General features: G+C 64.2%; 2 protein-coding genes across 5 annotated transcripts in view; one reads left to right on the top strand and one right to left on the bottom strand.

The window, feature by feature from the left end:
• Positions 1-1,535: 1,535 nt before the first annotated feature.
• On the bottom strand, positions 1,536-4,729 carry CELA3B (chymotrypsin like elastase 3B). Its single transcript, XM_005533158.3, has 8 exons — positions 4,639-4,729; positions 4,485-4,561; positions 4,312-4,409; positions 3,665-3,799; positions 3,449-3,585; positions 2,814-2,959; positions 2,583-2,735; positions 1,536-1,621 (listed from the first exon to the last, which is right to left on the bottom strand). The coding sequence occupies exons 1-8, from the start codon at positions 4,679-4,681 to the stop codon at positions 1,604-1,606; spliced, it is 807 nt and encodes a 268-aa protein (XP_005533215.2). The 5' UTR covers positions 4,682-4,729; the 3' UTR covers positions 1,536-1,603.
• A 2,792-nt stretch (positions 4,730-7,521) lies between these two features.
• The window catches only part of HSPG2 (heparan sulfate proteoglycan 2), a 38,255-nt gene continuing 22,550 nt past the window's right edge, over positions 7,522-23,226 (top strand). For 3 of the 4 annotated variants that reach the window (XM_088066694.1, XM_014261708.2, XM_088066696.1), the window contains exons 1-26: positions 7,522-7,640; positions 12,710-12,839; positions 13,691-13,774; positions 13,899-13,964; positions 14,188-14,297; positions 14,384-14,442; positions 14,950-15,110; positions 15,310-15,435; positions 15,879-16,103; positions 17,156-17,275; positions 17,347-17,478; positions 18,096-18,240; positions 18,641-18,789; positions 18,869-19,015; positions 19,079-19,242; positions 19,313-19,489; positions 19,862-20,058; positions 20,135-20,282; positions 20,369-20,496; positions 20,566-20,652; positions 20,737-20,795; positions 20,868-20,935; positions 21,606-21,746; positions 22,443-22,619; positions 22,711-22,890; positions 23,079-23,197. In XM_088066694.1, coding sequence (XP_087922820.1) covers positions 7,581-7,640; positions 12,710-12,839; positions 13,691-13,774; positions 13,899-13,964; positions 14,188-14,297; positions 14,384-14,442; positions 14,950-15,110; positions 15,310-15,435; positions 15,879-16,103; positions 17,156-17,275; positions 17,347-17,478; positions 18,096-18,240; positions 18,641-18,789; positions 18,869-19,015; positions 19,079-19,242; positions 19,313-19,489; positions 19,862-20,058; positions 20,135-20,282; positions 20,369-20,496; positions 20,566-20,652; positions 20,737-20,795; positions 20,868-20,935; positions 21,606-21,746; positions 22,443-22,619; positions 22,711-22,890; positions 23,079-23,197 — 3,359 coding nt within the window. In that variant the 5' untranslated portion in view covers positions 7,522-7,580. The remainder of the gene's footprint in view (positions 7,641-12,709; positions 12,840-13,690; positions 13,775-13,898; positions 13,965-14,187; positions 14,298-14,383; positions 14,443-14,949; positions 15,111-15,309; positions 15,436-15,878; positions 16,104-17,155; positions 17,276-17,346; positions 17,479-18,095; positions 18,241-18,640; positions 18,790-18,868; positions 19,016-19,078; positions 19,243-19,312; positions 19,490-19,861; positions 20,059-20,134; positions 20,283-20,368; positions 20,497-20,565; positions 20,653-20,736; positions 20,796-20,867; positions 20,936-21,605; positions 21,747-22,442; positions 22,620-22,710; positions 22,891-23,078; positions 23,198-23,226) is intronic. The other variant, XM_088066695.1, reaches the window with a different exon arrangement.

The following is a 23,226-nucleotide window of genomic DNA, read 5'->3' on the forward strand; positions in this document are numbered from 1 at the left end:
CACTCCAGCACCCATCCCGCACTTAGGGAACACATGCCAGGCTCTCAGAGCCCATCCCAGGATTGCACCATCGGGCTCACAGCACCCATATCCTGTTCACAGCACCCCTGGCAGCCTCACAGTATTCACACCATGCTTGGTATTGCCCGGGGCAGTCTCACAGCACCCATCCCTCTCTCACAGCACCATCCAACTCCCACAGCACCCATCCCGTGCCCACAGCACCCATCCCACGCTCACAGCACCCGTGCCAGGCTCACAGGATCTCTGCCAGGTGCATGCCACCTGTACCGACAGCGTTTCTGCCATGCTTGTTACACCCATGGCAGCCTCACAGCATCCACACCGCTCCCGTGACACCCTCAGCAGTCCCACAGTACCCACAAAAGTCCCACAGCCCCACGCCAGCCCCCTGGCACTGCCACACTCCTGTCCCTGCACCCCACTGCCACGCCAGGGTGGCTGCACCCGAAAGGTGTCACCACCCAGTGCCACCCCACCAACAATTTACACCAGTGGCAGCAGGGTCATGGCTGGTGCCCCCCCAGCCTCACCCCCTGTGCTGGGCTGAGTGACCTTCCCACCACCCTGGACCTCTGCCAGGTGGCCCCAACTTGTGCAAGGGTGTCACGAGCTGGGGGAGCTCGGCCTCCCCCTCCCCTGGAGCAAAGGGCCAGTGATAGCGAGGGGCTGCCGGGGCAGGCGACGCCGGGGCCACCACCAGGAGAGCAAAGGTCCCCGAGGACACGGTGACAAGGGGCCCATAAAATTTATACAGCCCTGCTGCTGGAATTTTCCACCCGGGTCCCAGAGGGAATTGGGGGGTGCTGCAGCACCCATAGTTATGGGGTCCCTGGCTGGGGGGCACCCAGAGGGGTGGGGTTGGTCCCCTCCCTCCCCCCTTTGGGGGTCCCAGGGTGCTGGTGGCGGCAGGGGCGCCGGTGAAAGGGCTCTTTGTTCGCTGGTCACGCGCTGGTGCCGGCGGTTGCGAAGCGACGGCCAGGCCAGGAGGGCCACGGTCATGGGCGTCCAGCCCTGGGGCACCCCAAGGGGGCTGTCCCACAGCCTCGGGGGGGCCCGGCCCCGTGGGGGGACAGAAATCACTGGGTGCCCGTCACCGTGGCACTGGGGCGATCCCTGTGTCCTCAGGGCACCCAGAGCCACTCTGCTGATGTGTTTTGGGGTGCCTGTGGCAGCAGGGTGCCCACGCCCATGGCACAGGGCACTTTAGGGTGCTTGGCACTGTCACCTGAGTGTCTGAGGCTACACATCCCCATGGCACTCGGGTACCCATCCCTGTGGGATCTGCGTGTCTGAGGGTGCCATCTCCATGGCATCTGGGCACCCCGGTACCCATCCCTGTGGTGTCTGGGCACCTCTGAGTATCCCTGCGTGTCCATCCCTGTGACACTGGGGTGTCTCTGGGTGCCCATCCCCATCACATCGGGCACATCTGGGTGCTCCCAGTACTATCTGCTGGTAATGGTGCAGCCCCTGCTGCCCCCCGACCTCTCCCCAGCACAAGGACACACTGGTGCCAGCTGTTGGTGGTTTATTTGGTTGGTGCCAGGCCAGGGGGTCGATGACAAGGACACTGCCACGCTCAGTTGTCTCTCATGGTCTGGAAGGGAGAAGCTTCTAAGACAGAAGGACAGTACCCCAACACCCTGACACCCCAACACTCTAATAACCCAACACCCCAGCGCCCCATCACCTCAGCACTACGGCATCCCAACACCTCAAGAGCCTGGCACACCAGTGCCCAGCACCTCAGCACCCCAGCACCATGATACCCCAGAACCCAGAGCCCTGGTACCCCGTTGCCCTGGCATCCCAGCCTCAGCATCCCTAAGTCCTGGTACACTTACACCATGTCATCCTGGCACCCCAGCCTTCTGATACCCCAGTTCCCTAGGACCCAGTACCCTGACACCCCAATTCCCTGGCACCTCAGAACCCAGCACCCTGATACCCTGGTACCCCACCACCCCAGAGCTCTGGCAAACTTGTCCTGGCAGCCCAGGAAGCTGGCACCCCAGAGACCTGCTACCATGGTACCCTCACACCCCACCCCTGGCCTCCCAACAATTCAGAGCCCTTTTTTCCTCAGCTCCGTGACATCCAAGCACCCCAGTGCCATGGCACATCTGTGCCCTGGCACTTTGGCACCCCACTGCCCTGGCACTCCAGCATCCCAGAGCTCTTTACCCTGCTACTGTGGCACTGGGACAGCTGGTACCCCACCACCATGGCACCCTGACAGCCCCATCCTCTGGTACCCCACTATCAGAGCACCCCAAGACTCTGCACCCAAACAACCTGGTATACCAGTATCACGGCACCCCAGCAGCCTGGCCCCTTTTCCCCCTGGTGCCCTGGTACCCCAAAACCCCAGAGCTCTGGTACCCCATTGCCGTGGCACCCAGCACTCTGACATGGCATCCCAATTCCCCGCCACCACGGTGCCCAAGTTTCCTGGCATCCTGACACCATGATATCCCAGTTCTCTGGCACCCTTGCACCCTGACATCCCAGTGTCCCATTCCCTGGCAGCTCGGGAAGGCTTGCCAGCCTGTGTCCACCTCTGCAATCCAGTCCTCGAAGGCAGACACGCGGGTAAACACGGTGGGTTTCTTGGCAGCATTGCAGCCCAGGGCCGACACGAAGCTGGCGATGCCATGGACCTCCCAGGTCCCATCCTCAGCTTGGCAGTTCAGGGGGCCCCCGGAATCACCCTGGGGTGTGGAATGAGGCAGGGTCAGCACCACAGGGGGCCCAGGATGTGCTCCCCTCCGTCCCGGCGCGGTACCCACATTGCATCCAGCCTTCTCAGCACCGCCGGCACAGATCATGGTTTGGCGGATGGCCAGAGCCCCCCACCAGTCGGGCTGGGTGCAGTGCTCATAGTCCACCACGGGCAGCTCTGCCTCCTGCAGCCGGTCCGGCAGCGACCCTCCAGCTGTGGGATCAGACAAGCCCAGGGTCTGCCCATGGTCCTCCACCCCACATCCATCGTCCATCCATCCCTTCCCTCCACCTCTCCTTTACCTCCCTATCCTGCCATCCCTCCCTCCACCTCCCCATACATCCCCCCAGCTATCAATCCCTCTGTCCATGCCCTATGTTCAATCAATTCTCAGTCATTCCTCATCTCCCCAAATATTCCCCATGCATCTCCCCATTTGTCTGTCCCCCATCCCTCCCTCCATCTTCCCACCCATTTCCTCATCCATCCCTCCAACCCCTCACGGTCCCTCCATCCATCCCTACACCCACCTTCCCAACCATCCCTCCACATCCCCACCCATCTCCCCATTTCTCCATCCCCCATTTCTCCCTCCATCTTCCCATCCATTTCCCCATATATCCCTCCATGTCTCCACCCACCTCCCCACCCATCCCTCCGTGTCCCCGTGTCCCTGCCGTCCCTCCCGGTCCCCGGACGCACTGCTGAGCCGTCCCCAGCCGCTGAGCACGCAGGGGTACCCGTTGGGCAGGATGGAGCCGGCGGGCGGCAGCCGCCCCACCCGCACCTCCGCCGAGAGCACGGCCGGGCGCTGCAGCTTCATCAGGGCGATGTCATTGCTGCGCACAGGGACTCGGGTCAGAGGGCCGGGGAGGGGATGCGCACGGCGTCCCCAGCCCCCCCGGGGACCCCGCTCACCCGCAGGCCGCGCAGAAGCTGAGCCACTTCGGGTGCACGAAGATGTCGTCGGAGTTCACGGGGATGCGCTGCTCGGGGCCCTCCCCGGCGCTCATGTCGTACTCGCCCAGCACCACCTGGTACTTGCGGGATTCGCTGCCAGGAAAGGTGGGGTCAGCGGGTGCGGGCCTCTCTCGGCATCCCTCCTGCACCCGAGACCCTCGCAGGCACCCAGGCGCTCTGCCCTGCACCCTAAATCCCCTCCCGGCACCTCTCCGTGCACCAAATCTGCACCCAAACTCCCCGCCCTGCACCCTGAACCCCCTCCCTGCACCTCGTCATGCACCCACCCCGAGCCCAAACTCACCTCGCTGCCCTCCGAGCCCCCGCCTTGCACCCATCCTGCCCTGCACATCATCCCTGCACCCACTTTGCACTTTTCACCCCATCCATGCAATCCCTCCATGCATGTGCACCCCCAATGCCCCCCTGCTCCCCCAATGCCCCCCTGGACCCTCAATGCCCCCCTGCTCCCCCAATGCCCCCTGCTCCCCCAATGCCCCCCCTGCTCCCCCAGTGTCCCCCTGCTCCCCCAGTGTCCCCCTGCTCCCAGATCCCGTCTCGCACTCAGGACTCGCCCCCGCCGCCCCCAGCCCCGCTGTCCTCACGAGATGCAGTGCGCGGCCGTCATCACCCAGCCCGCAGCGATCAAGGTGCCCCCGCAGGTGTGGTGGAAAGCGCCGTCCCGCTCGTACTGCAGCGAGATCTGCGAGGGGAGACCCCGCTAGGTGCCACCGTCCCCCCGCACGGCTGCCGCTGCCCCGTCCCCCTGTCCCCTCACCTGCCAGGGCCAGCTGTAGGGCTCCGCATCGTGCCCATTGACCACCCGGGAGTCCGGCAGCACCGCGGCACGAGCACCTGCGGGACGGGGCACCGTCACCCACCGGGCACCCACCCGAGCCTGGGGGTACCGAGGGGGTCGGGGGACACCTCACCGCCGGCCACCAGCAGCAGGACGAGGCTCAGCATCGCAGCCATGGCTCAAGTGTGCCTGTCCCGGGCACCCGGCGGCCTTAAATCCCTGCCCGTATCGAGAGCACCCAAGGACACCCCTGGGAACGGGCACCCGGTGCCCAGCTGGATCTCGGGGGGGGGGTTAACATTAACCTTGGCCTTGGGGCGACGTGGCACTGGTACCTGCGGACCCTACAGATCCCAAACCCCCCTGTCCCTGCTGCCCCCTACTGCCTCTGTACCCTCTGTGTACCCCCAGAGTGCCCCATGTCCCCCCCAGGCCCCCCAGTCCCCCAGCGACCCCCACAGTTCCTCTAACTGCTCCCGTGCCCCCCTTAGCACCGATGACCCACTCCCTGTGCCCCCCATAGTCCCCACACCTCTCTGTGTGCCCCATAGCCCTTACAATTACCCCAGCACACCCCACAGCACCCACAGTTACCTCTGTGCCTCCCAGAGTCCCTATGACCTCTCTGTACCCTCAGTCACCATAATCCCCCCGTGTCCCCCACAGTCCCCATATTCCCTGGGCCCGGGTGGCCCCTTCAGGCCTCTCTGGCCCCCATCCCTCCCCACCCCCTGGACCCTAGAGCCCCCAAGCCCCAAAAGCCACCTCGGTCTCCCCATATTCCCTGTGCCTTTGGTGTGCCCATATGGCTCCTATAGCTCAGTGCCCCATATATCCTCCCCTCCTGGAGCCCCATAGCCCCTACAGCCATCCCAGGTGCCCTCCTGGGGCACCCATGACCGTGGTGTCCTCTATGGCCCCTATGGTCCCCTATAGCCCCCATGGACTATATGGCCCCATATATCCCTTCTCCCAGACCCCATAGCACCTACCCCTGTGCCCCCACAGCCCCCCTAATCACCTCTACTCCCCCCATAGCCCCTTCCAACCATCCTTGTGTCCCCCATATCCCCCATGTTCCCATACAGCCCCCATGGTCCCCATATCCACCCCCTCCCAGAGCCCGTCCCCCCTGTGCCTCCTTTATACCCTATGCCCCTCGCAGCCCACTCTGACCCCCCTGGCCCTCACACACAACCCCCTCCAGAACCCAGAGACCTTATAATTGCCCCTAGACCCTATAAATCCCCATGCCCTCACAGCCCCCCTATATCTACCGTGCTCCTTGTGTTCCCCATATACCCCCAATACTGTCCTGTGCCCCAATAACTCCCACAGTCCCCTGTGCCCCTACAGCCCCCCCATATCACTTTCAGTCCCTGGCGCCCCCCATAGACCCTATAAACTTCAGTGTCCCTATAGCCCCTTGCCACTGGTACCCCCATAGCCCCTACAGCCCCCCTGTGCCCCCATAGTCCCCTCTCTACACCCCTGGTACCCCCATAGCTCCCCCCATAGCCCCCACACTCCCCGGTACTCCCAGAGTCCCTATAACCCCCCCCCAATGTCCCCCATTGCTCCCAAACTTCCTCACGTGCCCGGGGGCTGTGGGGTCCCCAGGCATCCCAGAATTTTTGTGGAAGTTCCCACAGGAGTCCTTCCTGTCCCTCCAGTGTCCCCACACATTCCCATGACCCTGTAGAAGCTCCCAGAGGTGACCCCTGAGTCCCTATAAAAGTTCTCAGGGGTGTCCCAAGGTGTTCTGATGCATTCCCACGTCCCTGTAAAAGTTCCCAGAGGTGACCCCCATGTCGCTGCGTGTCCCCATGACAGTTCCTACAGGCGCTCCACAGTGTCCCCACGCACTCCCGTGTCATCCTGCAACTGGCCAGAGCTTGCCCCCGTATCCCCACACATCCTTGTGTCCCCGTGAATGTTCCTACAGATGCTCCATGGTGTCCTACACCCCATCTCCCCGTAAAAGTTCCCAGGGGTGTCCCCACGCACTCCTTATCCCCATGAGAGTTCCCAGAGATGCACCCCCGTTCTCTCCCCACACTTGTGTTCCCATAAAGTTCTCAGGAGTGTCCCACGGTGTCCCCACGCAGCTCCGTGTCCCAGGAAAAGTTCCCAGGGGCGTCCCACGATGCCCCCCGTGCACCCACGTGTCCCAGTATGGGTTTCCAGAGGTGACCACCCGTGTCCCCACGCACCCTCATGCCCTCCGAAAAGTTTTCAGGGATGTCTCCCCGTGTCCCCACACACCCCGTGTCCCAGTAGAAGTTCTCAGAGTTGCCCCGGGTCCCTCGTGTCCCTGTGTCCCAGCGCAAGTTCCCAGGGGTATCCCACAGTGTCCCCGCGCCCCCGGGTGTCCCCCTGTGTCCCCCTGGTGTCCCTGCAACACCTCCCTGGGGTGTCCCCCAGTGTCCTCACGCTCCTCGTGTCCCAATATAAATTCTCAGAGTTCCCCCCGTGTCCCCCCGCAACTTCCCCATCTCCCTATAAACGCTCCCAGGGATGTCCCGTGTCCCAGTGCAAGATCACAGAGCTGTCCCACGGTGTCCCTGCGTCCCCCGTGTATCCCTCGTGTCCCCGCAAAAGTTTCCGGGGCTGTCCCCCCCATCCCCGTGTCCCGCTGCAAGTTCCCAGGCGAGTTCCCGGTGTCCCTGCGCCCCTCCGTGTTCCCCGTGCCCTCCCGCGTCCGTGCAAATGTTCCCGGGGTTGTGTCCCCGTGTCCCCTCGTGTCCCGGTACAAGTTCCCAGGGGTGTCCCCCCGTGTCCCCCCGTGTCCCCTCGTGTCCCGGTGCAAGTTCCCAGGGGTGTCCCCCCGTGTCCCCTCGTGTCCCCTCGTGTCCCGGTGCAAGTTCCCAGGGGTGTCCCCCCGTGTCCCCCGTGGGCGCGCGCTCTGTGGCCCCGCCCCGCGGGCCGGGGGGGCCGGGGGGGGGCGGGGCGGGCCCGGGGGGACCGGGGGGGGCCGGGGGGGGCGGGGGGGGCGGGGCGGGCCCGGGGCGGCGGCGCGAGCGGAGCGGTGCGAGCGGAGCGATCTCGGCGGGGCCGGAGCGGGGCCGCAGCGCGATGGGGCGTCGGGGCCCGGCGGCGCTGGGGACCTTCCTGCTGCTAGGGACCCTCCTGGGGGTGAGTGGGGCCGGGGGGCCCGGGAGCGTGGGCTGGGGGTCCGCTCGCCGAGCCGGGAGGTCCCGTAAAGGAGTTGGGGGCCCCGGAGTCGGGGTCCCGTGAAGGACTTGGGGACCTCTGAAGGATTTGGGGTACCCGAAGGGAGCTGGGGTCTCTACCCGCGCACTTGGGCTCTCTAAAAGGATTTGAGGTAGGAGTTGGGGTGAGTCCCCCCACGGAGCTCCCCTAAACGAGTCGGGGTCCTGGGAGCTGGAATTCCTTACAGGAGTTGGGGTCCCCTACAGGAGTTGGAGAGGGAATTCCAGAGAGCGATTGTGAACCCCCTGTGGTTTTGAGATCCCTTAAAGTACTTGGGGCCCTTAAAAGAGTTGGGGTTCTCACTCGATTTTGGGATGCCTTAAAGGATGTGGGTACCATGGCGCTGGGGTCCCCTGAAAGAGCTGCGGTCCTCTAGAGGAGTGAGAACCCCCGCTCCAGAGTTGGGGTTCCCCACGGAGTTTGTGTCTCTTGAAGGATTTGGGGATCCTTGTGGGAGTTGGGGTCCCCTAAAGGAGTTGGAAGAGTTGTGCTGTGCCCGGAGGGAATCGGGGTCCCCCCAGCACAGGAGTCCCCAGCATGGTTCTCTGGCCTCTCAGGGAACTGGGGTGTCCCTCCACGTGTGCAGATGTGGGGGTGCAGGGATCCCAGGATTATCATAGAATTGGGCTCCCCCAAGACACCAAGGAGATGTGAGGGTCCCTTAAGGGATTGTTCCTTAAGGGATTGGGGTTTCCCCCCTGTACCAGGGGATCCCCCCTCCCTAAGGGACTGGGGGTCCCCCCCGTACCGGAGTCACATGGAGACCCACGGAGGATCCACCCTGTCCCATCTGGGAACTGCAGTGTATCCCCAAAAGAGAGGTGGGGTCCCTCTCCCCATGCCCTGGGAATGGGGTGTGTGGGGTCCCCCTGCCTTCCTTTATGGGACTTGAGGTCCCCCAGGGACTGAGGGTACATGGGGTCACCCATTCTTATACCCCTATGGAACTGGGGTCCCCATGACCCCCATGTGGGGGCCCCAGTCGGGGGGGGTCCCCATCACCCCACCCTGTTTCTTTAGGGAATTGGGGTCCCTCATGACCCCAGGGTGTGGATGGTTCCCATCACCCCATAAAGCCACCTCCTCTCGCCCCCACACCTTGTCATGGGTGGGGGTCACTTACAGGGGCTCATCCTGCTTTTGGGGTGCCCCCCTTACCCCGTCCACACTCCTTCCGCACCCCCACCCCATCCCCCACCCCAGCTAAATTTAAAGGGTGATGGTGGCGCCGGTCACCCTAAAAATAACCGTCCCAAAATACCCCCCCGGGGGGGGGCGCTGCGTCTGGGGGCGCCCCTGGGGGGGTCCCCACCCTGCTTGGGGCAGTGGGGCAGGGGTGACACCTCTGGGTACCGCGGGTGCAGGGGGGTTTGCGCCGTGGGGCTGCGCGCTCCCGACATTCGGGGGGGTCCGTCAGTGGGGTGCGGAGGTGATGGCGAGCTGGGGGGGCAGAGGGGTGGTTTGGGGCTGGGCGGGTGCCCGGGGTGGAGAACAGAGGGGGCCTTGTGCTCGGGGCCGTGCTGGCAGCGCGGCCTCCCCCTTTCCGTGGGGCTCCCACCCACGTCAGGAGGGGCTGCCGGGAACAAAGAGGGGGATCCCCTTTACCATCCCCCCACCCCCCCATTCTGCTGAGCGCAGGGGGGGATTTGCGGACCCGGCACCCCAATAACCCCCCCGGCCGGGATGCCGGGCCGTACATCCTCCTACAAACACGGGGAGGGGGGGTCCCACGGGGCCCACGGGTGGGTTTGGCGCGGGGTGGGGCACGGGGGTGCCACCTCCAAGGGTTGCGAAGAGTTAATTTGGTGGGGGGGAAGGGGAAGGCGAAGCAGGAATGTGCGATAAGATCACCCTGCCCGGGGGGAAGGGCTGGGGAAGGGGAGGACACCCCACGCACACGCTCCCCGCGGGCGAGCGCGCTCTTGCACGCTCGTGTGCCCGGGGCACCACCGAGGCCGCTTTGGGAGACTCGTGTCACACCTGGGGGCATTTGGGGACACCTAGGGGCATGTGGGGCTACCTGGGGGCGTTTGGGGCCGCCTGGGGATACTCGGGGGCACTTGGGGATCCTCCGGGCCCGCAGCGCACATGGCCTCTTGCCTTCGGCTCTTTCCCATCGCCAAAGATGGCCCGGCTGGATGAGGAGGAAGAGGAGGAGAAGGAGGAGGAAGCTGGGAAGGAAGGTCAGCTCAGACGCTGGGCCCTTGCCAGAACTCCTGGGTTTCCCCCTCACCATCAAAACCCGACACTCCCCCAAACTGTCTTTTTATCCCACAGAAAAATCTACTCCCTCAAAAAATCCTCCCCAAAAAATCCGTCTATCCCCCCAAAAAAATCCCATTTCCACTTCCATATCCGTCTCCCCCCAACCCATTTCCCACCCAAGAAAACACATATCCCTTCCCCCCCAAAATCCATTTCCCCCCCAAAACCCATCAGCCCCCCACAACTCATCTCCGCTCTCCAAAACGCATCTTCTTCCTCAAAAACCCATCAACCCCCTCACCAATCTCCCCCCAGAAAATCACCCCCCCCAAAAAAGTCTCCCCTGCAGAACCCATTTACCCCCAAAACGCCCAGATCGTCCATCGCAGTCCAAGCCCTTTCGGGATAAATTAGGCAATGCCAGCAGGGAGGAATGCAGGGGGAGGGAGGGGGGAAGGGAGACATATTTGGGGCCCCCCTGCCTGCCCGGCTGTGGCTTTGACCCCGCAGCTGTTTCACCCCCAAGTCCCGGGGGCGGGTGGGGGGGGGGGGAGAGCAGCTGCTTCTGCCCCCCCCGGGACCAGCATCCACCAGCTGTGCTGGCAGCCCCCCCAAATCCTGGGGTGACCCCCATCCCCCCAAAGTGAGGGTGACTCAGTCCTTGGGGACACTCGGGAGGGGGGAAGAGGGTTTTTTAGGGGGGAAACACCTTTTAACATGACCTTGGGGGAACAATAAGCCGGGGGGGGACTGCTATTAATAACACCCCCCGGTTATTATTCTTGTGCTGCGTCACCTCCTCTTCCTCGCCCGGATGAATTAACGGGGAGGGGCACATCCAGATTTGGGGGCCACTTCAAGATTTGAGGAGCCATATCCAGATTTTAGTGGGGGAACATCCAGACTGGCGGGGGGGGACGTTCAAATTGCATGAGGACACCCAAATAAGGGGGGTTTGAGGTGTTCCCCCAATTTGGGGTGCAGTTTGGAAGCGGGAGGTGGGCAGGGTGGTGCTTCCTCAACCTTCTCTTCCTCGCTCTCCTCCCCCCCACTTTTCCCCAGGGTGCGGGGCAGGATTTGGGCCGGGGAGTGGAAAATGTGAGCGGCGGCGGGGCCGTGGCGTCCGGCCGGGCGCGGTGCCCCGGCGGCAGCGGGGGGGACCCGGGGGGCCGGGGGGGCCCAGGCGTCCGGGGATGCGGGGCCGCGGAGCAGAGAGGCTTCCGGTGACCGGAGAGGGGGATTGTCCCCGAGCCTGCTCGGACACCGCTGGACACCCGACCCGCAGCTGCCCTTCCGCCGGCCGGGCTGGGTGTGCGGCGCCGGGAATGAGCACCCAGGCTCCGTGCGCGGCTGGGGGGCGAGGCCGGGGCACCAAGGGGCTGGGGAGCAGGGGATGGCACCCATGGGCTCGGTGCGCGGCTGGGGAACGGGGCGGCAGAGACCGCACGCACTCGGTGCGTGTGTGGGGATGTGGGTGCCGAGCGCTCACACTCACGGTACATCTGGGGAGCGGCAGAGGCTCACTCAAGCACACATGGCCTCGTGCCTCAGTTTCCCCTTGCGTGGGGTGTGAGCTGACGCCCACGAGGGGCCTCCCCAGCCAGACCCCGGGGGAGTTGAGTCCGTGTGGCCGCGTGCCCCGTGTGCCCCCCTGTGTACCCCCCTTGTCCCCCGTGTTCCCCCCGTGTCCCGTCCCCCCCAGCGCCCGCCTAATCCCCCCGGCGCTTGTTTGCACAGCAAAGTGCTGCTGCGACGGATTCCTGCCGGGGCCGGGCCGGGGGCACCGGCGGCGCCGCACACGCGTGTGCACGGGCCCGTGGGCACCGGGGCACACCCGGCTGGGGCACACGCGTGTGTGTCAGGGCTCGGCTGTGGCCGTGTCTGTGCACAGTCACCTGTCGGTGGCTGCCGTGGCGTGTGCGCTCACACACATCCCCACGGTGCTGCGCGCCTGTGGTGGTGCAAACACGCGCGTGGTGGTGCAAACACGCGCGTGGTGGTGCAAACACGCGTGTGGTGGTGCAAACACGCGTGTGGTGGTGCAAACACGCGTGTGGTGGTGCAAACACGCGTGTGGTGGTGCAAACACGCGTGCACGGCCGGCTGTGGGCACGGCTTTGTGTTGGTGCATGCAGAAAGCGTGGAAATGTGTGTGCACAGCCACGCGTGTTACCTGTGACAGGTCACGCGTGTGGCAGTGCCCACACACGTTCTGTGTGCACAGCCAGGTGTCACTGCACGCTTGCCCCCGTGTCCGCGTGTGCACACTGCGGTTCCTGCGTGGGGCAGTGCACACGTGTCCCCGTGTCAGTGCACACGCGGAGCAGTGTAAATGTGTGTGCACACACTTCCCGTGTCGCTGCACACCCGTGTGCACACTGGGCTCCCTGGCACACGTCCCCGTGCCCGCACCCGGTGCCGGAGGTCCCGGTGCCGGAGGTCCCGGTGCCGGAGGTCCCGGTGCCGGTGGTCCCGGTGCCCGGGGTCCCGGTGCCGGAGGTCCCGGTGCCGGTGATCCCGGTGCTGGAGGTCCCGGTGCCGGAGGTCCCGGTGCTGGAGGTCCCGGTACCGGAGGTCCCGGTGCCGGAGGTCCCGGTGCCGGTGGTCCCGGCGCCGGGGGTCCCCGTGCTGGTCGGTGCAGGAATGCGGAGGGTGTGTGCTCATCCCGCTCCCTCTTCCCGGTGACGCCACCGCACAGCCACGAACAACCCCCGTTCCCCCCCGCTTCGGGGTGACGTGGCTGGTCACCCGCCTTGGTCCCATCCCATGGTGGCCCCATCCCGCAGGTCACCGGCGGCGCCCGCAGCTGGGCCGACGCCTTCCCCGAGGACACAGTGGCCGATCACGTCGGGGACACACAGGGAAGGCGCTACTACCGGCACCTGTCAGATGACGAAGACCTGGTGGCCTCTGGAGGTGAGGGGACCTCAGGGGACATCAGGGTGGGTGGGTCCTGATGCCACCCTGGGTACCACTTGCACAGTCCCCACTGTGGATGGAACCTGGTGGTAACGTGGCACTGGGTGGGTCGGTGCCACCAGGGGTGGGAGTCACTGTGGCTGGATGTCACCGTGGGTGGGTGTGACATGAATGGGTGTCACTAGGTGGGGGGTGTTACCATCAGTTGGTGCCACCATGGGTGCCACTCCCTCAACCGTCCCCGTCGCAGATGGGAAATGGACCGATGGCATCCAGCACTGAGGTGGCACTGGGTGCGTGGATGCCACCCTGGATGCTGTGCGCACCGTCCTTGTGGTTGCCACTTGGACCCGGTGGCATCTGCTGATAAGGTGACACTGGGTGGGCGGATGTCACTGTGAGCGAGTGCCACTTGTGCTGGCCCTGTCACAGATGCCACCAGGATTTGGCAGCAGCTGGTGGCAGGGTGGCACTGAGTGGGTGAGCATCACCGTGGGTGAATGTCTCCGTGAGTGGGTGTCACCATGAGTAGATGCCACCCTGGGTGCTCCCATGTTGTCCCCAGGGCAGGTGGCACCAGGACCCGGTGGCGTCTGGCAGTAAAATGTCACCAGGTGGTTGCTGCCATGGGTGTGCGTCACCATGGGGGTGTGTCACGCGTGTGGACGCCCCCCTGATGCCACCACATTGTCCCCCTCGTGGATGGCACTGGGATCTGGTGGCATTTAGTGGGAAATGTGGCGCTGGTGGGTGACCACCGTGACTCGGTGTGTGTCCCTGTGGGAGGGTGTCCACACCTGTGGGGGTCCCCGCAGGCGGGTGCCACCCTCACACTTTGCCCATGGCAGATGGCAGTGGGGAGGATGGCAGTGGTGTTCCCTGGCCACCGACAGTCGTGAGCCCGGCCCCCAGCAGCGGGCTGGCACCCACCGGTAAGGGGACGCTGTGGATGGCACCTGGCCCCGGGCTGGTCCCCGCTGGCACCGCTCTCAACCTCTGTCTCCTCTTCATCCTCCTCCTCCTCTTCCTCTTCTTCCTCCTCCTCCCTGGGGGCAGCGCCCAGGCTCCGCCCCGCGCCCGCGGGCATGGTGGTGGCTGAGCCCGAGGATGACCCCCCAGTCAGTAAGTGACACTTTTTTGGGGACTGCCCTTTGCTGCACCCCCACTTTTCTTCCTCCTGTGCTTTATTGGGTGGGATCCCGGACACAGCTGGGGAGCAGAGGGAACATCTGGATGGGAGGGGTCACAGCTGGGTGAGAGTCACGGGGGGGATTTTTTGGGTGTGCAGGTGTCACCCCCTGGTTTTGACACCCCATTCCCCAACTTTGGCACCTCCTGCCCCCAGTTTATTTCCGGGCGCTGGTGAACTTCACCCACAGCATCGACTACAGCTCACGGCTGGAGGACCCTGATTCTGAGGAGTTCAAGGAGATTTCTGAGGCTGTTGTGGATACGGTGAGGACTGGGGAGACTCAGGGGGGTGCTGGGGGTGGGGGGCACCCAAGGGACCATCCTGACCCTCATTTTCTGCCCCCCAACAGCTGGAGTCAGAGTATTACAAAGTGCCTGGGGAGCAGGTGGTCAATGTGGTCTTCATCAAGTGAGTGGGGGGGCTCGGGGGGCCTGGGGGAGTCTAGAGGGGCTTAGAGGGTTTGGGAGGAGGCCCAGGGGGTTTTGGAAGGTCAGGAAAACAGGTGAGGCAGGGAGGTCTGGGGGAGCAAGGCGTCATCTGGGGGGATTTTGGGGTGCAGCAAGGAGCTTTTGGGAGTGCAGGGAGGTTTTGGGGATGATGGGGCAGATGGAGGTGAAGGGGATGTTTTGGGACGCAACGAGGAGCTTTTGGGGTGCAATGTGGAGATTTTGGGGTGCAGTGAGGCAGTTTTGGGGTGCAAAGAGGGGCTTTTGGGTTGTAATGAGGATGTGTCAGGGTGCGGTGAGGAGCTTTTGGGAGTGCAGGGAGTTTTTGGGGTGACAGACACTTGGAGGTTATGGGGTGGATTGGAGGTGATGAGGATTTATTGGGGTACAGTGTGGACACTTGGGAGGCTCTGGGCTGATTTAGGGGTGCAGTGTAGCAGTTCTGGGGTGCTGACACCTCATCCTCCAGGCAGCTGGACGGGGATGTGTTCGTGGAGCTGGATGTGGGCTCCGAGGGGAACGGGGACGAGGCGCAGCTCGAGGGGGTCCTGCGGGACCTGTTGGCCGGCGGCTCCATCGCCTCCTACCTCACCTCCCCCCAGGGCTTCCAGTTCCGTCGCCTGGGAGCCGGTGAGCCTGGGAGGGGCTTTGGGGGGAGCCTGAGGGGTTTTGGGGGTGCTCTGGAGCGGTTTGGGGGCTCAGAGCACCGTGTCCCAACCTGCGTTACTACGCTGGCTCTCGCGTCCTGGCGTGTGCTGACCCTGGCCAAACTCGGGTGGGGGATGTTTTGGGGTGACCCCCTGACTGTGTGCTCCTTCCCTGGCTGCAGTGACCCCCCAGCCACGCGCTTGTACCGTGGGGGAGTTTTCCTGTGGGAGTGGGGAGTGCGTGGCTGCGGAATATCGCTGTGACCGCCGGCCCGACTGCCGCGACGCCTCTGATGAGGAGGGATGTGGTGAGGCAGCTCAGCACACCTGGAACCTCCTCTGTCCCCATGAACCCCCTGCCCCCCATTCCCCACCCCATGGCCCTGTCACTTCCCCTCTGCACCCCTTTTCCTGTCTATAACCTTCCTGTACTCTCCTCCTGCACCCCCTTTAACCCCCGTGCCCTCCATAGGCGTTTCCCACACCCCCTTTTGCCTGGTACATCCCTCTATACCACTCTGCATCCCCATTTCTCACTTTAATCCCCCTGCACCCCTACTTTATTCCTATGCCCCCGTAAACACTCCTCACACCCTTTTTCCCCTGGATAACCCCTCTGCACCCCATTTTGCCCCTACACCTCCCCCATAAGCCCCCCTCGTACCCCTCCCCTCCAATCTCACCCAACCCTCCCTCTTCACCCCCGTTTCCCCCTAAGTCCCCCCATAACCCCCCTTTTTTCTGCCCCCAGAGCCCCCCCCCGGGCCACCCCCCCGCACTGCCCACCCGGCCACCACGCGCCCGCTGAGCACCCGCCCTGCAGGCACCACCCCGGCGCCGCCCGCCCGCCCCCCAAAACCCGCCGGGGGGTGCCGGGAGGGCGAGGCTGCCTGCGGGGACGGGCGCTGTGTCCCCCGCGATTACCTGTGCGACGGAGAGCGCGACTGCGCCGATGGCTCCGACGAGGACGCCTGCGGTGGGTCCTGGGGGATGGCGAGGCTTTGGGGGGCTCTGCCTGCACTTCAGCGAAGCCTTGGACACTGTGTCCCATGGCAAGCTCCTGGAAAAGCTGTCAGTCCGTGGCTTGGGCAGGTTCAGTCTGTGCTGGGCTAGGGGCTGGCTGGTGGCTGGGAGACGGTGCAGTCAGTGCCTGCTCACCAGATGTGTGCCCCAGGGATCTGTGCTGGGCCCAGTCCTGTTCAGTATCTTTATTGATGGTCTGGGTGAGGCCATTGAGGGCATCCACACCGAGCTAGGTGCAGGTGTGGATCTGCTGGAGGGTAGGAGGGCTCTGCAGGGGGATCTGGGCAAAAACCTCCTGCAGTGCTGCTGGCTGGGGACAGAGTGGCTGGACAGCAGGCAGGCAGAAAGGGACCCGGGGCACTGATGGACAGCAGCTGGACGTGAGACAGCTGTGCCTGAGTGGCCAAGAAGGCCAATGGCCCCTGGCCTGGATCAGGAATGGTGTGGAGCAGGAGCAGGGCAGGGATTCTTCCCCTGTGCTCGGCACTGGTTGAGCTGCACCTCAAGTGCTGTGTCCAGTCCTGGGCCCCCAGTTTAGGAATGCTGGAGCATGTCCAGAGAGGGGCAGCAAGGCTGGGGAAGGGTCTGGGACACAAGTCCTGCGAGGGGCAGCTGAGTCCAGCTGAGGGAGCTGGGGGGGCTCAGCCTGGAAGAAAGGAGGCTCAGGGGGGAGCCTGACCTCTACAACTCTGACAGGAGAATGCAGCCAGGTGGGAGTTGAGCTCTGTTCCCAGAGAACTAGGAACAGGATGAGAGGACACAGCCCTAAGGTGTGTAGGAGAGGTTCAGGCTGGACATTAGGAAGCAGCTCTACATAGAAAGGGTAACTGGACATTGGAACTGGCGCAGGGAGGTGGTGGAGTCGCTGTCCCTGGAAGTGTTTAAGGAAAGCCTGGATGTGGCACTCATGGTCTGGTTGATGAGGTGGTGTTGGGTCATCAATGATCTCAAAGGTCCTTTCCAACCCAATTGATTCTGGGTGCTGAGTTGCTCCACGCCCCCCAGGCACCCTGTCCCCCTGTGAGCCCAACGAGTTCAAATGTGACAACGGGCACTGCGCCCTCAAGCTCTGGCGCTGCGACGGCGAGAATGACTGCGGAGACGGCTCCGACGAGAGCGACTGCCGTGAGTACGGGGGCTCGGGGACACGTGGGGACACGGGGACACGGCTGACATTGTGTTGTGACCCCCTGCAGCCACCAAGGCACCCGGTGCAGCCTGCGGACCAGCGGAATTCCGGTGCGTGTCCAGCGGGAGCTGCATCCGAGCCAGCTACCAGTGTGACAGGGAGCCCGACTGTCCTGACCGCAGCGATGAGGTTGGATGTGGTGAGTGACACCGGAGACAGCTCAGCAGGGAGGGGACATGGGGACCAAGGCTGGGCTGGGGATGCTGTCCCGGGGGTGCTGTGCCAGGGATGCTGTGATGCTGGGGGCATGTGGTGCTGTGACACCTGAATGGGGACGCTGCCCAAGCTGTCCTTGGGATCCAGCTGTGTCTGAGCTGTGCCAGGGACCCTCTGCTGTGACACCAGGCTGGGGACACTGCCCAGGAGCCTTGTGCCTGAGCCGTGCCCAGTGCCACAGGACTGTACTGGGGACGCTGTGTCCAGGTCCCTGTGCTGTGGCGCAGTGATGGTCACCACACTGGGGACCCTGTCCCCTGGCAGGGCCACACTGGGCAGCCTGTGCCATGGCACCAGGCTGGGGACCCTGTGCTGGAAGCTTGCCCCGGCTAGTGCCGTGCTGGGGGCGTGTCACCAGGCTGGGTGTCACACTGGGGTCTCTGTCCCCAAGCTGGACTGGAGACATGATGCCAAAGAACCTGTCCCTGGGTGGGTCTGGGGTGGCGGTGACAGTGTCCCCATTTTCCAGTGGTGCCACACAGAGCAGATGGTGCCAGTGGCGGTGACAATGACCGCCACCACACGGGGTGGTGGTGGCAGTGCCCCCACAGGTGGTGACGCTGCCACGGGAGTCAGTGAGAGCGGTGCCAGGCCAGACCGTCACCTTCACCTGTGTAGCCACCGGTGTCCCCACCCCCATCATCACCTGGCGCCTGAACTGGGGACACACCCCCAGCAGCCACAGGTGAGCGGGGCTTGCACGTGAACCGGGACTGCAGAGGGAATGGGCTGCTGTGCTGGGGCTGGGCAGTGAGTGTGCAGGGAACTGGGGGTACTGGGTGTACTGGGTGTACTGGGTGTACTGGGTGTGCTGGGGGTACTGGGTGTACTGGGTGTGTGGGGCACTGGGTGTACTGGGTGTACTGGGTGTACTGGGTGTGTGGGGCACTGGGTGTACTGGGTGTACTGGGTGTACTGGGTGTACTGGGTGTACTGGGTGTGTGGGGCACTGGGTGTACTGGGTGTACTGGGTGTACTGGGTGTACTGGGTGTACTGGGTGTGCTGGGGGTACTGGGTGTGTGTGGCTCCCGGGAGTGCCGGGCTCCACTCGTGCCAGGCTCTGGGTAGCGAATGTGCCCCGTAGGGTGTCGATCGTGAGTGAGGCTGGACAGGGCACCCTGACTATCCGGGATGTGAAAGAAGCCGATCAAGGCGCCTACACCTGTGAGGCCATCAACACCCTGGGCATGGTGTTCGGCATACCCGACAGCATCCTCACCGTCACCCGCCCTGGTGAGGAACCCCTCCCCCCTCCATGCCACCAATCCCACCGCGGCACTGTCACCATCACCCTCTGTCTCATCTCCCACAGGGCCATGTCCCGAGGGCCACTTCCAGGTGACAGGGACATCCCGCTGCCTGCCCTGCTTCTGCTTTGGTGTCACCACCTCCTGCCGTGCCACCACCCGACACCGCCACCGCCTCCACCTGCGCTTCAACCACCCTGACAACTTCAAGGGTGAGCTGTGGGGACGAGGGACAGGGGCAGTGAGCACACCAGGGGCTGAGTGTTTCCTTGCAGGTGTCAATGTGACGGTGCCAGCAGCGCCATCCGCACCGGTGCTGTCGGCCACCCAGCTCCATGTGGATGTGGGGACTGAGGAATTCCAGCTCCTGGATCTGTCCCGTCGCTTCCTGGCTCTAGACGCCTTCTGGGCACTGCCAGAGCCCTTCCTTGGGGACAAGGTGATGCCGGGGTGGGGTAGGGGCTGGGCACAGCAGTGGAGTGGCTGCTGACAGCCCGCTGTGCTGGCAGGTGGATGCCTACGGGGGAGCACTGAGCTATGGAGTGCGGTACCGGCTGGGCCGGGGGCCCCCTGAGCCCACCGCCCACCCTGACCTGCTCTTGCGGGGCCACGGGCGGCAGCTGCGGGCACGTGCTGGTGACACCCAGCCAGATGTTCTCAACCGGCGGCACGTGCCCCTCACCGAGGTGGGTGTGAGAAGGGATGGTGATGGTGATGGTGGAGAGGTGATGCTGGTGGTGATGGATGAGGGATGCTGGTGATGGCTGGGTGATGATGATGACGGTGGTGGTGGTGGTGGGTGATGCAGGTAATGGGTGGGTGACACTGGTTATAGTGGTGGGTGGGTGATGCCAGTGGAGTTGGGCGGGTCATGTAGTGGCAGGTGAGTGAATCCAGTGATGGGAAGGAGATAGTGATGAAGGCTGGTGATGCCGGTGGTGGGCGGGTGATGCTGGTGGCAATGATGCTGGTGATGGGTACTGATGCTGGTCATGGCAGGTGGATGATGGCAGCACTGCCATCACCCTGCTGTGACACTGCTGTCACTGTCCCGGCAGGACCACTGGGAGGACGAGCAGGGTGCTCTGGTGAGCCGGGAGCTGTTGCTGCTGGTGCTGCAGGGGCTGGATGGCATCTTCATCCGGGCGGTGTACGACGGGCGCATGGCCAGCGTGGGGCTCAGCGACGTGGCCATGGACATCACCAGCAGCGTGGACACCGGCCTGGGGCCGGCTGGCGACATCGAGGAGTGCAGGTGACCACTGGCAGCAAGGTCATGGGCTCAATGCCACCGCTGCTGTGATGCCACTGTCATACTGCTCTGTCCCCAGGTGCCCCGTGGGTTACACGGGGCTGTCGTGCCAGCGCTGTGCCCCCCGTTTCGAGCGGGTGACAAGGGGACCCTACCTGGGGACCTGTTCTGGCTGTGGCTGCCACGGCCACTCCAGCACCTGTGACCCCGTTTTTGGGCACTGCTTGGTAAGGAGCGAGAGGCTGGCGAGGTGACAAGGGGACAGGGACACAACACAGGATCACCACTTCCCTGTAACGTGTCCCCCTCCCAGAACTGCCAGCACAACACGGAGGGTCCCCAGTGCGAGAAGTGCAAACCTGGCTTCTTCGGCGATGCCACCAAGGGCACAGCCACCGCCTGTCACCCCTGTCCCTGTCCCTACACTGAGCCGTCTCGCAGGTGGGTGCTGATCCCAGGGACCAGCTCCTGGTGTCACTGCCCTGGCATCACCGTCACTGTCACCCACAGGTTCTCAGAGTCGTGCTTTTTGGACACAGATGGCCAGGCCACCTGCGACGCCTGCGCTCCCGGATACGCCGGCCGCCGCTGCGAGAGGTGGGTGGGGGGTCCCTCCCTCGGCACCTGACACCCCCCACCTGTCACCCACCTACCACCCACCTGTCCCCCACCCCTCCACAGGTGTGCCCCAGGCTACGAGGGAGACCCCATCCAGCCGGGTGGCAAGTGCACCCCAGTTGGTGAGTGGAGGGTGCTGGCTGGGGTTCCCTGCACCCTTGGGTGCCCCCCACCCACACCCTGACTGCCTGCAGGCCAGGAGCTCGTCAAGTGTGATGCCCGTGGGGGCCAGGACGAGGCAGGTGGCACTTGTCGCTGCAAGGTGAGGACGGGGGGAGCAGTGGGGTGACATTGCTGGGGACAGTGGGGGGCAGTGGGGGGCTGGGTGTTGCCATCTCCCACTGCACCCAGTCCCTGCCCTAGCACCCATCCCACCTCTGCCCCATAGCACCCAGTCCTCCCCCCATTCAGATCCCCTGAGGCAACCAGTTCCACCCCCCACAGCACCCGGTCCAGCCCCTGGGCTACCCAGTCCAACCCCCCCAGCACCAAAGACAACCCCCCACGGCATCCAGTCTGGTCCCTGGGGTGCACAGTCCCACCATCTCCCCCAGCATCCATCCCACCCTCTGCACCCAGTCCCACCCAATTCCCCCAGCATCCATCCCACCCTCTGCACCCAGTCCCCCCCAATTCCCCCAGCATCCATCCCACCCTCTGCACCCAGTCCCACCCAATTCCCCCAGCATCCATCCCACCCTCTGCACCCAGTCCCACCCAATTCCCCCAGCATCCATCCCACCCTCTGCACCCAGTCCCACCCCACTCCCCCACCCTCCCCCCCCCCCTCTCCACCCAGTCCCACCCAATTCCCCCAGCATCCATCCCACCCTCTGCACCCAGTCCCACCCAATTCCCCAAGCATCCATCCCACCCTCTGCACCCAGTCCCCCCCATTTCCCTGCTCACCCCTGCCTGCCCTGTGCCCCCAGCCCAACGTCCGTGGCCGTCTCTGTGACTCCTGCGCCGCTGGCACCTTCCACCTGAGCGCTGCCAACCCCGCGGGCTGCCTGCCCTGCTTCTGCATGGGGCTGTCCCGCTCCTGCGCCAGCTCCGCCTGGCACCGCCACCAGGTACCATGGGACAGGCTGTGCCATCCTGTACTGTGTCATGTCTTGTCATTGTCTTGACGTGTTACTCCATGCCACGCCGTGCCATGTTGTGCCATGCCATGCCATAGCAGTGCCATAGCAGTGCCGTGTTGTGCCATGCCATGCCATAGCAGTGCCGTGTTGTGCCATGCCATGCTGGACCATACAGTGTCATGTTGAGCCAAGCCATGCCATGAAATGCTGTTAAATACCGGCCATCCTGTGTCATGCCCTGCCATGCTGTGCCATGCTGTGCCATGCTGTGCCATGCTGTGCCATGCTGTGCCGTGTCTTGCTGTGTCGTGCAGTGATGTGCCATTATACATAGTGCCATGCTGTGTGGTGCCGTGCCAGGTGCTGTCATGATACACGTTACCATGTCATTGTGTGGTGTGTCACATTAGCTGTGCCATGCTGTGCCATGCTGTGCCATGCTGTGCCATGTTGTGCCATGCTGTGCCATGCTGTGCCATGCTGTGCCATGTTGTGCCATGTTGTGCCATGCTGTGCCATGCTGTGCCATGATGTGCCATGCTGTGCCGTGATGTCATGCCACCCTTGCCATGCCATGCTGTGCCATTTAGTGCCACCTAATACAGCATACATGTTGTGCCTCGTCATGGCACATGTGCCACGCTGTGCCAGGCCAGGCCATGCCCACCACCATCCCTCTCCCAGGTGTTGCTCAGCTCTGAGGACTCGGCGCCGCTGCCCCTGGCCAACGCGTCGGGCGCACGGCTGGTGGGGGCCGTGCCACACTTCGTGTCCCCACGGGAGCTGTACTTCGATGCCTTCCAAAAGCTGCCACGAGGCATTCACTACTGGGTGCTGCCTGCACCCTTCGCTGGGGACAAGGTGACACAGCCGCTCCGGGGGACACCTCTGCCCCTTCTCGTGTCCCCACCGCCCAGTTCAGGGAGTGGGTGACCCCTGAGTGTCCCCACAGGTGACAGCATATGGTGGGGAGCTGCGGTACACGGTGACACACCGGGCCCCGGCTGGCACTCCCCTGCCCTCCTGGCACCCTGACGTCCTGCTCCAGGGCAATGGGATCCTCCTGGAGCACTTCTCCAGTGCCACCTTCCCAGCTGGTGTCCCCACCACTGTCACTGTGCCTGTCCGTGAGGTGAGAGGGGTCCCTGTGTGACACAGGGCTCAGGGAGGGAGGGGGTCAGCCTGGGTGCTGGGGAGGGGTTTGTCTGGGGGTCCCAGGGGTCAGCCTGGGTGCCATGGGGAGCTCACCCTGGATGCCCCAGGGGCCGAGCTGGGCACAGTAGGGGACGGCAGCCCCTACGTCACCCTGGTGTGGCGCAGGGAGCCTGGCGCCGCACGGATGGGCGCGATGCCACCCGCGAGCACCTCCTGATGGCCCTGGCCGACGTGGACCTGTTCATGATCCGCGCGTCCTACTCGGAGCAGCCAGAGGAGAGCAGGTGAGTTCCTTGTGGAGTCAGGAGGGGAC

This window comes from Pseudopodoces humilis, chromosome 24, assembly GCF_049639895.1.
Source record: "Pseudopodoces humilis isolate 2021_Gansu_Grassland_sample_001 chromosome 24, ASM4963989v1, whole genome shotgun sequence".
Classification (NCBI taxonomy): Eukaryota; Metazoa; Chordata; class Aves; order Passeriformes; family Paridae; genus Pseudopodoces; species Pseudopodoces humilis.